The following is a 14,229-nucleotide window of genomic DNA, read 5'->3' as shown; positions in this document are numbered from 1 at the left end:
AACACTAAATCTGCCCCTGACATTTCATGTAAGTCCCAGGGCAGGTCACAAATACCTGCCAATCCTGCCTTCCATGCCTTCTCATGACCTAAGGAGGCAGAGCAGCAATCAGGACGCTCCCTGGCCTGGCCACCAGACTGCATTTGCTGCTCTGCCCCCCACTGCAGCCCAATCCCTTTTCCCTGCAGCCAGCGACACTTCCCAGGCATCTCACTACCTCTGAGCCACACCTGAGCTTCCCCAGATCAATGGTCCCGTTGGCTGTTTCCTCCTATGGGTACCCATTCGTCCCTTTGCTGCTCATTAAAATTCACCCAGTCTCCAAAACCTTGATTTTTTTGTTGTTGTTCAGTTGTGATCTGATAGACCGCAGCACACCAGGCTTCCCTGTCTTTCACTATCTCCCAGAGTTTGCTCAAATTCATGTCCATTTAGTGATACCATCTAACCATCTCATCCTCTGCTGCACCCTTCTCCTTCTGCCTTAAGTCTATTATTTTTAAGCATTCTTTTAGGCCAGAAGTAGTTTCTCTGAAACTCACTGTTGTACTCTAAATATTCAGAGACCAGATTGCCCCTTAGCTGAATTCAATCCTTTGAAGATGCTCGAAGACCATGTCTGTGGGGGTGCCACATCCCAAATCAGAACCTGGTCCATAGTAGTTGTTTGATGTGCATGTTCAGATTTAACTCAAATTAAAGTGTGTTTAATATCCAAGTCCAAAAATCTAAATACCTGGAAGCAAAGACACAGCTGTCCTCCCTTCTCCCAGTCATGCCTGCCCCCAGTCTGGTGCACAGGGGCACATAAACAATGCTTGCAGAACTGATCCGCCCCCAGGAACCTCACACAGAGAGCCTGTCAGGACCAGCTCCTTGTGCCAGGGTGAACCCAGGCTTGGTCAGGCCCCTCTCAGCCTGCACAGGAGTTCTTGGAGTCAGGCCCGTCCCAAGACTTGACCATGGCTCATTGGTTAAGCAGGAAACAGGAAACCTGGCTACAAGAAACAAAAACGGATTAACATCTCACTCCTGCCAGGGGCCCAGGACTGAGATTTCCAGGGCACCGAGTCCTGATAGATGCCTTTCTCCACGTGAGTGTGTTTACACATCCTCTCTACAGAGAGACTTGCTGGCTTCCTCAACGCTACTCGGAAGACACACTTGGCCTGTTTCTGGCCTCACACAGGCTTAGGTGCAAAGAAGCTTCTTCTTCTTTTCCTTGGAGACCTCAGAGTCCTGCCCTTAGGAGAAGGGAGCTGTGCCCCCACCCTCTCCCCACATCCAGCTACAGCCCTCTCCTCTCTCTTCTCTCCTCTCTCCCTCTCTGTATCTGGAATGAAATGGAACAGGACAAAATCACCCACACAGTCCAACTCTGACAGCTCTTTCCGTTGGAAGCACTACTTTGGCCACTTTCCCCCAAGAAATGCAATTGCCTTCATTATTCTGCGTTGCTTATCTTCTTAACTAATTTGTATCCACTCTGAAGGCAGAATCCATATGTACATTCTCTCATTTGCCACAGAATCTGCAATGCTATGAGTCCCCAGGCATACGCTAAACGCAGACAACTGGGGATAGAGGGAGCATGTGAACTCAATTCATGGTCATCGAATGCCCACCTGCTCAAAGGCAAGCTGAATACCTGGAGCTTTAAGGACAGGGGAGGATGCCATATCACAGACCACAGAACCACACAGACTTGGGAGCAAGACTAAACTGGGAATTTCACTAGCTTGGATCAAAACATCAGGGTCACAGAGCCAGGGATCCCTAGTCTCCAAGGCAACAGACATCAATAAGTGATGGAGAATACAGAAAAAGTCAGCTCGACATGAGGCCGCCATATGCTCGCAGCCAGCCAGTCCATGGTACTCAAGGTGCCTCCTGGACCTCTGGACTCTGTTCCACCACCTCATCGACAATGCCCACGGCAACGCAAATGCCTTGCTAATATTCACTTCTGCTGTTCAGACAATGGCAGCAAGTGGGAATAGGTAACTATGAGCAACCGTGCCCATGCTGGTCATCATTAACTTGCCAATATCATCAGGGGCCCTAGTTCTCAAATAAGCCCCAAGGGCAGATCAGTTACATTCATCCTTTAAACAACATCTGTCCATAAAACTCGACTCTGAAAGAACCTACGCTTTCTCTTAGCTCATGTTCCAACGTCACATCTGCTGACAGGGTACTGGGTGAGTGGTTCTCTCCTTCTCCATAAACATCAAAGGCACCTGGCACCCATGCCTCCACCTGACCCCCAGCAGGCTACCAGGGGCATCCAGACATGTCCATATAACACGTCTGGGTCACAGCCTCTTGCTTCATGCTCTCAAGCACCAATGAGCCAGAAGGTGGAAGAATGTTGAGTTGAATCTCAAGGCTATGGCAAGGCTTGCTTCTTGTGCCATTTTTTCCCACCAATGGTCACAAGCACATCTGGCTACCCATCAAGTCTGAGGTCTTACAGGTCAAGAGAAGATAGAGGATTTCAACTCTTGGCCTCAGTGCCTATCAGCACTGGCTTAGATGGAGCCGAGCTAGGAAAGGGGTCACAGCAAGACTTGGCAGGTGACCAGCTCCTATGAGAGCAAAGAAAGTAGCTATTTCACTCAAGACAATTTATTTCCAGGGGCAAAGCAAAGCAGAAATCCAAAGAGAACTCACTTCTTCCTCTTCGATGCCAGTCAGGTCCCAGAAGTAGCCCAGTCGCATCTGTAATCGCTTCCAGTTTTCAAGAAACATGGTAGCTTGAAAAGAAAGAAAAAATTCTATTAATTTTGAAGAGTGGATTGCGAGCACCCTTAGGCTTCACCCAGTGGAGGATACACACTGAATATTAGTCACTCAGTCATGTCCGACTCTGTGACCCATCCAGATGATAGCCTGCCAAGGATCTCTGTCCATGGTATTTTCCAGGCAAGAATACTGGTGTGGGTGCCATTCCCTTCTCCAGGGGATCTTCCCGACAGAAGGATCAAACTCAGGTTTTCTGCATTGTAGGCAGATTCTTTACCATCTGAGCCACCAGGGAAGTCCCATTTCTAGGTTATAAGAAAAGCTTAAACACTGATCTCAAGAAATAAAGGAGCCTATTATACAGCATGAAGTAAGCCAGAAAGAAAAACACCAATATACTAACGCATATGTAGGGTAACGATAACCCTGTATGCGAAACAGCAAAAGAGACACAGATGTATAGAACAGTCTTTTGGACTCTGTGGGAGGGGGAGAGGGTGGGATGATTTTGGAGAACGGCATTGAAACATCATATATGAAATGAATCGCCAGTCCAGGTTCGATGCAGGATACAGGATGCTTGGGCACTGGGATGACCCAGAGGGATGGTACAGGGAGGGAAGAGGGAGGGGAGTTCAGAATGGAGAACACGTGTACACCCGTGGCGGATTCATGTTGATGTATGGCAAAACCAATACAATATTGTAAAGTAATTAGTCTCCAATTAAAATAAATAAATTCATAATTTAAAAAATAAAGATAATAAAAAAAAAATTTTTTAAGAAAGGAAGAATAGAAACATTTTAAGAAAGTAAGAAATTGGAATGATGGCTTTTAGCCTTTTTAGACAAACCTCATCTTCCCTACATGTTCTCTCTTCCTGCACCTTCCTCTCACATTTTTCTCCATCTTTCTGTCCCCCACACAACTTCCCTTTCCTGGGCCTGAATCATCTCATCCTGAGATTACATCACATCTCCTAATAATTCTACCTGAGTCCAGGGTCTCAGACTTCTACTCCATCCTGCAGGCAGCTGGGAGACGCAGCTCCCAGAAGTGACATTCATTCATTCTCCAAGCAAATATCTGTTGAATGCCTACCATCCAGACACACTGGTCAGCTTGCCCACTCCAACCACAGCCCTTGAAGGGCAGCCCAACATGCTCCAGAAAGAACCAATGTCCTCAGCCCTGAAGCCACGGCTTCTTTAGATCAGGATTGGACACTTGATACTGCTGACGGGGCCAATCAGATTCTCTCTCTTGAAAACTGAAACTAAGAGACACAAAGAGAAATGGGACAGACCTCGCAGTGTGTGAAGAAAGGAGAAAGGTTCCTTATAGCTCCTCCTGCTCCAGTTCCCCAGGCGCCTGGCTGTACTTCATCTCCTGCATCCACAAGCTTGCTTCCTACTTTCTTATAACCCCTTGTTATCTGAGCAAGCTTGAACGGATTTCCTAACGTGAAAACCTGACCTACGGTACCTGCGATATACCAAACACTGCTCAAGACATCGTGAGGAGCTTAGGTGAATCTGATGTGGATTTGCTCTCAAGTGATTTAGTCTATCAGGAGAGATTTTAAATCGCTACGGTACAAAGCATGAAGTGATCAGGGACTTAGAAACAACACAGATAAAGGGCTGTGGGCAGGCAGAAGAGGGGGTGCCAGCTGCCAGAGTATTTGAGCTGAGCTTTGAGGAGTAATAGCATTCGGGCAGTGCGGAGGGGCAGGGAGAAGGAGGATGCCAACAACCCCTCAAACTTGCAGTGAGTGGGTCCCTATTATCAAGATTCTTCCCTCTGGATAGAGAGAATGCGTGTATCTGGCCCATCCCGTCTGTCCCCATCCATTCTCACCATCTGTCAGCACACACCTCTCGTCTGCTCTGCTGCTCAGGCATCACCTCATTGCCCTCTTCACCCCCAGCTTGTGCAAACCGTCCCTGTACCACGCCACCCTCCAGTGCTGCCTCTATTGTTTCCTGACCAGCTCAAGCACCCTAAGGGCAGACTCCCGGGCGCCCACACCTCTGCACTCCTACAGCCCTTAGGTCTGGTGTGCTGGAAAAGGAAGGGGTGTGACAGTCCCTGAGGCCACCCCTACCCCACTACATCACCCCCAGTAACAGCCTGGGCACCCTGCATTGCCTGCCACACCGGACCATCGATTGCAACTCAGGTCTGCAGCAGAGAAATAGGACTGCAAACTTTTCTTCAGCTGGGGCACTGCGCAGGGCTGAGCTTAGCAAACACTGAGAGCCTGACCAGGCATGTGGTTCCTTGAAGCTACGTACGTTTCACTTGGTGCTACACTGCGGTGCACGGATCTGTACATCCCTGGTGGTCCAGGGGTTAAGACTGCACTTCCAGTGCAGGGGGCACAGGTTTCCTGGTCAGGGAATTAAGATCCCACATGCCTCACAGTGTGTGGGGGAAAAAAAATCTGCATCTCTGGTTCCTGGAATCTGAGCCTTTTTCCTTTTGTGTGTGTGCACCCCGACCTCTGGACCCCAGCCATGGCTTGGGGATGCTCTCCAAACTGGGGGGATGCTTCTCCTTGCCCTGTGCAGCCCCCAGCGCCCGAGGAGGGCTCTGCACACCAACTGTGGTCTCCATGAAAGAGAGAAGTCAGAACGGGAGCAGACAACAGGGTAATAGAGTCCCTGAGACTTAGAGAACAAACATGGTTGCCAGGGGGCAAGAATGAGGGGAAGGGATATTTAGGGAGTTTGGGATGGACACATACACACTGCTGTATTTTAAATACGTAACCAACAAAGACCTGCTGCACAACACAGGGAACTCTGTTTAAGGTTATATGGCAGCCTGGAGGGGAGGGGAGTTTGGGGGATAATGGATCCATGTATATGTACGGCTGAGTCCCTTCACTGTTCACCTGAAACTACCACAACATTGTTAATCGGCTATGAAGTGAAGTGAAGTGAAGTTGCTCAGTCATGTCCGACTCTTTGCGACCCCATGGACTACAGCCCACCAGGCTCCTTGGTCCATGGGATTTTCCAGGCATGAATACTGGAGTGGGTTGCCATTTCCTTCTCCAGGGGATCTTCCCGATCCAGGGATCGAATCCAGGTCTCCCACATTGCAGGCAGACACTTTAACCTCTGAGCCACCAGGTAATCGGCTATACCCCAATACAAAATCTTTAAAAGTCACTGAGGAAGACTCAGGGGGATATGAAGGACCCTCGTGACAATGGAGAGCAGCTCCCAATGGATATCGCATGCCAGGTACCACACCAGCTGCCCTGCACACACATCCAGACAGGTAGGCATGATTTCACCCACTTAAGAGATGAGGACAGGGTGCTCCAAGGTTGAGGTTACTCAGCACCTCGGCTAAGAGGACTGACTTCAGTAACACCGGGCAAGGCTCACGGTGATGGGTACAAAGCGGGACTGAGACCCATGTTTAGGACTGACCCTGACTTCCTCCCTTCACCTCTCCCTTCCCTACTTTCAATATGGCTTCACTGTCTTTCCAAAGTTCCCTGGAGTTTGAAGCCAGAACCCCAGAGGGGCTGGGCCTGATGCCTCCACCAGCCGTGGGTCTGGCTGACTCCTGCCCTCTACTCACTCGATCTCCTGACCCCAGCTAAGTGACCTTCCACTCCTGCCCTCTGTACACCCTACTCCCAACCCCAGCTCAGTGAACTCCCACTCCTGCCCTCTGTACACCCCACCCCCACCCCCAGCTCAGCCACCCCCCCCACCCCACCCCCTGTCTCCTGCCCCACCCTCTCTCTGCAGAGAACCACTTCTCCCAGACTTCTCCCAGCCTCCTTCCCGGCAGCCTTGGGCCCTGGCCCAGGCCCACCCAGCACAGCACCACTGATCATAATAATCATGTAATGAGAGGCATAACTATTATTTTTAATTGTAATTTGTAGGCAGTCATGCCCTCAGGCTCTTGGCTGCTGTAACCAAATACACAATCACATAAAACATAGCAAAGCTGTTAAAATAACAAAACCAAACCCTAAGCCCGGAAGCACTGATAAAACCCCACTCCATTCGTTTTCCCTGCACTGCTGGTACCACGTGAGGGGAAGAGAGAGGAGACCCGGGGGTGGGTGGGGGGCACGGGGGCATCGTCGCAGAACTCAGGAGGGATGGAGGTATCTGTTCATCCACCGAAAAGGGACAGCTGTTGGGAATCAAAAGTGGGAAGGGACAGCCCTGCCCCCATTTTAGGACCACGCAGAAAGCTTGTGTCCTAAGTTCGGGATCAAAACCATTCTCCTTATTTGCAGCAAAATGAAGTAACTGGCATAGTAAGGAATTCAGAGACTGCCTTGTTTGAGAGTTTGGTGACAGAGCAGCCTGGATGGGTCAGTGCGGAGGTCAGTGAGAGGTGGGTGATTCAGACAATGTCCTCCTTGCCTCTGCTTTCTTTTTTTTTTTTTTTCTTTATTTTGGCTGTGTTGGGTCTTCATTGCAACATACAGGTTCTCTAGCCACAGTATGTGGGCTCAGCTGCCCCGAGGCTATGGAATCTTAGTTCCCCAACCAGGAATCAAACCAGCATCTCCTGTACTGCAAGGCAGGTTCTTAACCACTTTAACCACTGGACCACCAAGGAAGTTCCCAGCCTCCACTTCTGAGAGGATGCAGGAAGCCCAGATCTGCAAGGCCAGGGATTCTCCATCTCTAATAGTCACAAAGCACAGCTTGGACCCCTGAATCTTTTTTTTTTTTTCACCTCTGCCCACAATCTCATTTTCTTTACTGAGAAGTTCTCTTTTTTTTATTTCTTGGTGGTTTTATTTGTTTACAAATAAAAGCATCCACCTGAGGGGAAAAAAGGAAAACAGGAAGTGGGAAGGTACAGCTGAAAACCAAATCTCCCTGTGACAGGGAATCACACATCCCAGGAAAGGCCTTAAGCGGTAGCAGACCAGAGCAATTAAGCTTTAGCCACTCAGTCGCGGTCATATCTGTAAGACAGACTCATGGGAATTAGGGCTGCAGCGTAGCAAAAGGTGAAAGGGCATTTCAGGCTCCAGTCAGTTCCAGCATATTTGAGGTGATTCCAAGAGGCCGCTTTTTATTAATTTGTTATTCAATAACTCAGTCATGTCCGACTCTGCCACTCCACGGACTGCAGCACGGCAGGCTTCCCTGGCCTTCACCATGTCCCAGAGCTTGCTCAGACTCAAGTCCATTCAGTCAGTGACGCCATTCAACCATCTCATCCTCTGCCATCCCCTTCTCTTCCTGCCTTCAGTCTTTCCCAGGATCAGGGTCTTTTCTAATGAGTTAGCTCTTTGCATCATAGGAATAAAAATTCCTTATATTTTTATTAATACTAGGAATAAATCTGGGACTTTCCTGGTAGCTCAGCTGGTAAAGAATCTGCCTGCAATGCAGGAGACCCCAGTTAGATTCCTGGGTCAGGAAGTTCCCCTGGAGAAGGGATAGGCTACCCACTCCAGTATTCTTGGAAAATCCCCATGGACAGAGGAGCCTAGCAGGCTACAGTCCACAGGGTTGCAAAGAGTCAGACACAACTGAGTGACTAAGCACAGCACAGCACATAAGCGTAAATCAGCCATCAGTTCAGTTCAGCCGCTCAGTCGTGTCCGACTCTTTGCAACCCCATGAATCGCAGCACCCCAGGCCTCCCTGTCCAACACCAACTCCCGGAGTTCACTCAGACTCATGTCCACCGAGTCGATGATGCCATCCAGCCATCTCATCCTCTGTCGTCCCCTTCTCCTCCTGCCCCCAATCCCTCCCAGCATCAGAGTCTTTTCCAATCAGTCAACTCTTCGCCAAACTACTGGAGTTTCAGCTTCAGCATCATTCCCTCCAAAGAAATCCCAGGGCTGATCTCCTTCAGAATGGACTGGTTGGATCTCCTTGCAGTCCAAGGGACTCTCAAGAGTCTTCTCCAACACCACAGTTCAAAAGCATCAATTCTTCGGTGCTCAGCTTTCTTCACAGTCCAACTCTCACATTCATACATGACCACTGGAAAAACCATAGCCTTGACTAGATGGACCTTTGTTGGCAAAGTAATGTCTCTGCTTTTCAATATGCTATCTAGGTTGGTCATAACTTTCCTTCCAAGGAGTAAGCACCTTTTAATTTCTACCGTATGACCCAGCAATCCCACTACTGGGCACGTACTCTGAGAAAGCCACAATTCTAAAAGACACATGAGCCCCAGTGTTCATTGCAGCACTGTATACAAAAGCCAGGACGTGGAAGCAACCTCGATGTTCATGGACAGATAAATAGATAAAGAAGTTGTGGTACATTTATGCAATGGAATATTACTTGGCCATAAAAAGGAACACATTTGAGTCAGCTGTCGTGAGGTGGATAAACCCAGAGCCTTTTATGCAGAGTAAAGTAAGTCAGAAAGAGAAAAACAAGTATCATATATTAACACACATGCATGGAATCTAGAAAAATGGTACAGATGAACCTAGTAGAGAATGGACTTACGGACACAGTGGGGGAGGTCAGGGCAGGACAGACTGAGAGGGCAGCGCTGACATATACACACTGCTGTGTATACACAGTATGTATATTGTGTATACACACTACCGTGTGCAGAACAGACAGTGAGAGGCGAGCTGTTGTGCAGCAGGGGGCTCAGCTCAGGGCTCCGTGATGACCCAGAGGGCTGGGATCGGGCTGGGGGTGGGAAGGCGTCTCAGGAGGGAAGGGGTATACATGCATAAAGTTATGACTGATTTGCATTGCTGTACAGCAGAAACCAACACAAAATTGTAAAGCAATTTTCCATCAATTAAAAAATTTTAAAAAATTGAAAAAAAAAGGAAACCCCCCCCAAAAAGAAAAAGTCCAAGATGTTGTTTATGGACAAAAGGCACAGAGCCGCCTGAGACTGTTCAGGCCACAAGCTACAACTTCCCTCTGTCCCCCTGGCCCTTTCTGTGAACAATTCCAGAGCTACACAGCCATGGGCGCCGTGTCCTCTGACACCCTGCCGCTGTTTTGTGGGCTGACACTGCCACGTGGTCCTGGGCAGTGGCCGTTCTTCCTGGGAGAACAGAGGCTCCCCTGGATACCTTCCCTGGTGGCCAGGTCACATGGAATTGTTCCAGCCCAGTTCCATCTCCACCCACGTACAGAGACAGAGGTCGCCGGGTCTGGTTCTAACGGCAGTTCTATAAGAGACCTCCCTCTCCTGCACACAGTCCCAGGATATGCAACTCATCACCCCATCCTGGCAGGTCCTTCAAGCCCCCTGGAGTCAGCAGTAAACCTAACCGCTTCAGCTGACCGGTCTGTGACCGGAAAGATGAGGGCCCACTCTGTAAGGATGAGACGACGGCAGATGGCTGCTCCCAGTGGGCTGACACAGGGTCCCCTGCTCCCTTCCGTGATACCCGTGGGTATGTCTTCTTGGAAATGCTAAGTGACCACAGGAGTGGATATTCCAGTTTTTTAACAGAAGAGTGCATGTGTGTGTCTGTGTGTCTGTGTTTATGATCAGATGGCTGTGGCCCAAAGGAAGTTTATTACCCCAAGACTCTGGGTGAGGGGGGCGGGTGCGGGGAAGGGAGGAGGAGGAAATTGAAGGAACTATTTGTTCCTTCCTTCACAAATCCCTTTAGTGGGAAGATGGAAAACATCTCTCTGGCATTAAGTGAAATCTCTGCAGTCTACACTTGTGGTGTCCTGGAAATTGCAACTGAACGCAGAGATGGGAGACGCGTCTAGGCCTGCCTTTGCCCCCAGCTAACCCTGTGACCGTGGCAGTCACCCCCTGGCTCCAGGTGTGACACCAAATGACATCTGGGACATGCACATCTTAGGAGATGTACCTGGAGGTGCCTATGAGTGTACTAGGGGTTTTAAAAGCATGCATGGGTTCAATTTCCAAACAAATCCTATATGAGATTATAATATAAGATTACTCCATCTTTTATATACTCCATCTCTTTATATATGTAAAATAAAGCCACGGAGGTTATTCTTAGTTCTAGTCCCATGCATGAGTAAAGGAGAGAAATCTGTTGTCCCTAAAATCCTTCTTAAAATATAAGGACTAGGGGCTTCTATAGAAGAAGGCAATGGCACCCCACTCCAGTACTCTTGCCTGGAAAATCCCATGGACAGAGGAACCTGGTAGGCTGTAGTCCATGGGGTCTCGAAGAGTCGGACACAACTGAGTGACTTCACTTTCACTTTTCACTTTCATGCATTGGAGAAGGAAATGGCAACCCACTCCAGTGTTCTTGCCTGGAGAATCCCAGGGACGGGGGGAGACTGGTGGGCTGCCATCTATAGGGTCACACAGAGTCAGGCACGACTGAAGCGACTTAGCAGCAGCAGGGGCTTCCGTAGTGGCTCAGTAATAAAAAATCTGCCTGCCAGTGCAGGGGACATGGGTTCAATCCCGGGTCTGAGAAGATCCTACGTGCCGCAGAGCAACTAGGTCCGTGCACCACAGCCACTAAGCCTGTGCTCCAGAGCCCAGCAGATGCAAGCCCGCAAGCCCGAGAGCTCGTGCTCAACAGGAGAGTAGCCCCCGCCCGCCACAGCAAGAGAAAAGCCCGTGCAGCCACGAAGACCCAGAGCAACCAAATCAGCAAATAAAAGTTTCACTAAAGATATAAGGATTGAATACTAAGGAAGTAAACCAAAGAATATTGGCTCTGGTCCCTGCGCCCATCTGGAGGTGCCCTGCACGGGAGCCAGCCTCATGGTAATGACTTACCCCACAGAGCCATGAAGATGGAGAAGACGACGGTGGCAGGGTTGTCAAACAGGTGGCTGGCCCGTGCTGTCCCGCAAGCCGAGCTGAGGTTCCAGTAGTCACAGGACGTGTCGCACAGGGGACACATGGTGAAGGCGTTCTGCCGGTCACACATCTCCTTGCTGCAGAAGACAGAGGCTGCGGGGTCACAGGGGCGCCAAGCAGCACCCTCCCCAAGTCCATCACCCCCAAAGCACTTCCCACTTGAAACGCTGTGGCTGTTTCAGTAACTCCATCAACAAGGCATATGAGAGCTGGGCTCGGATTCTTCCCCTTGGGAGTAGTTTTTAGTATCTTGTCTTTAAAAATGGGTGGGCAGATGAACGGATAAAGAAGATGTGGTGATGTGTCATGAAAAGGAATAAAATTGGGTCATTTGTACTGATGTGGATGGACCTAGAGTCCATCAAACAGAGTGAAGTAAGTCAGAAAGAATACACCAAATGCCATATATTAATGCATTAATATAGAATCTAGAAAAATGATACAAATGAACCTATTTGCAGGGAAACAATGGAGACACAGACTTAGAGAACGGACTTATGGACCCCAGAGGGGAAGGAGAGGGTGGGACGAATTGAAAGCGGCGCTGACATATAGACCCTACCATGGATGAGGCAGCAGCCAGCGGGGAGCTGCTACACGGCACAGGGAGCTCAGCTCCGTGCTCTGTGATGACCTAGAGAGGTGGGATGGGAGCGGGGGGTGGAAGAGAGAAGCTCAAGAGGGAGGGGACATATGTCTACAGATGGCTGATCCACATTGTTGTACAGCAGAAACCAGCACGACATTGTAAAGCAATTATACTCCAGTGGAAAAAATAAATTAAAAAAAAAAATAGATGGGCTAGCTTCAGAGGTATGGAAGCCATCACTAGATGTGACCCAACAGAAAGTGAGTGGCCACATATCAGTTATGCTGTGCATCAGATGGTGCCATATAAAGGAGTGAAAGTGTTAACTGCTCAGTCGTGTCCAGCTCTTTGGGACCCCATGGACTGTAGCCCGTCAGGCCCCTCTGTCCATGGGGTTCTCCAGACAAGAATACTAGAGTGGGTAGCTGTTCCCTTCTCCAGGGAATCTTCCCAATCCAGAAATTGAACCCAGGTATCCCACATTGCAGGTGGATTCTTTACCGGCTGAGCCACCAGGGAAGCCCAGTGCTGTATAAAGTCCCATCCAAAAGTGCTGACTGAGTCTATGGGGCTGATGGGGAGCATCAGCAGTTGTGAATAAGTCACCCATCAGAGGTCAGAGTTTATCGTCCTCATTCAAGCACGAGCTATCTCGTTAGTGTATTAGGATGGTCACATGGAGGAATCAACATGAGTATACCATTGGACCAGCAAAAGGTCTTCCTCCTGGAAGAAGTCATGCAAAGTCAAATGGAGTCAGGAGGGAGGAACCCCAGCTTCTAAGTGAATCAGCCATGTGACTGTTTGGAGAAGACAGATTAATAGCCTCAACTTAATAAGAATTATCCTAACCACAAAATGGGATGCGAGAGGCTGGAAGAATAAGGTGTGTATTAGCTGCTCAGTTGTGTCTAACTCTTTGTGATCTCATGGACTGCAGCCCTCCAGGTTCCTCTGGAATGGAACCTGGGCAAGAATTCTCCATGGAATTCTCCAGGCAAGAATACTGGAGTAGACTGCCGTTCCCTTCTCCAGGAGATCTTCCCAACCTAGGGATCGAATCCAGGTCTCCTGCACTGCAAGCAGATTCTTTACTGTCTGAGCCACCAGGGAAGTCCAGGGAAGCCACCAGGGAAAAATAAGGTAAATGCCCCCAAAGTCTAGATTCCAAGAATCCAAGAGAACAAAGCATGAGTCAAATAAACGTCACCTCTATTCTCACCTCTTTTCAGTATATTTCTCTTTACTGGACTTAGGCATATATTTGAAATTCCATTCACTTGTTAGGTGGATCAGCTGGACCCAATAACTTCAGGCTCATCGGGTGCTTGCAAATAAGAACCGAGGATTTCTCAGCCCCAACTGGTTTCTCCAATAACCCTCCACACTGCAGTCTGGTAGGAAAATGAATGAACTCATCACTCCGGTGTGTGATATTTCCCCTCGGGGATGAGTAGATGGCTAAGCTCATCACTTTGGGGAGAAGGGTGGAGAACTAGAGATTTCACGAAAATGAAGCACTGGCTGTTCTCACAGAGCAGCTGGAGGAGACCCCATGATGGGGAGGCAGGGATCACAGGCTGAAACAACAGCTGGGTTTTCTCCGCAAAGAGGCAGCAGAGGGCGCTACCGAGCACGGTACGGCTGGCTGAGGGAGCAGGTACCGGGGTGCCTGAGCCAAGGGCTTAGATAAAACCCAGAAGCCGGCTGGATGCCTGTGTCTAGCTCCCATAGCTAAGCAGTCAAAAGGTTTCACTGAGGGCTGTCGGCGTCTGTCAAGTCCCAGCTCTCAGCCTTGTTTTTAATGAACCTCGGCAGGGAAGTCCTTCTGTGTGAGAGAATGGAAACTCCGGGTCTCAGAATAAATCCCAGCTCCTCCACAGACTTGCTGCTGAGCACGCCACTGGCAAGTGTCGAGATCGGTGACTCACTCACATCGACAATATTAAATAGTAATTTCTTAATAGTAAGTTCAGCCATGCTGACTTCACCTGGGCATGTGTTTATTGGTAACTGGAGAGCAGGACTGAAGTCTTCTGGGCCAGACACGTGGTGGCTGCCTGGTAGAGGAGCTGGTGCTTTTAGGAGGA

General features: G+C 49.3%; 1 protein-coding gene across 1 annotated transcript in view; it reads right to left on the bottom strand.

Annotated features, from left to right (window-relative positions):
* Positions 1 to 14,229, bottom strand: part of ANO2 (anoctamin 2) — a 334,097-nt gene that overhangs the window by 162,961 nt on the left and 156,907 nt on the right. The window contains exons 11-12 of the mRNA XM_068970582.1: positions 11,467 to 11,627; positions 2,674 to 2,756 (exon numbers count right to left, since the gene is read on the bottom strand). Of these exons, the coding sequence (XP_068826683.1) occupies positions 2,674 to 2,756; positions 11,467 to 11,627 (244 nt within the window). The remainder of the gene's footprint in view (positions 1 to 2,673; positions 2,757 to 11,466; positions 11,628 to 14,229) is intronic.

Source organism: Capricornis sumatraensis, chromosome 4, assembly GCF_032405125.1.
Source record: "Capricornis sumatraensis isolate serow.1 chromosome 4, serow.2, whole genome shotgun sequence".
Lineage (NCBI taxonomy): Eukaryota > Metazoa > Chordata > Mammalia > Artiodactyla > Bovidae > Capricornis > Capricornis sumatraensis.
This window is presented reverse-complemented; position numbering and strand designations above follow the sequence as displayed.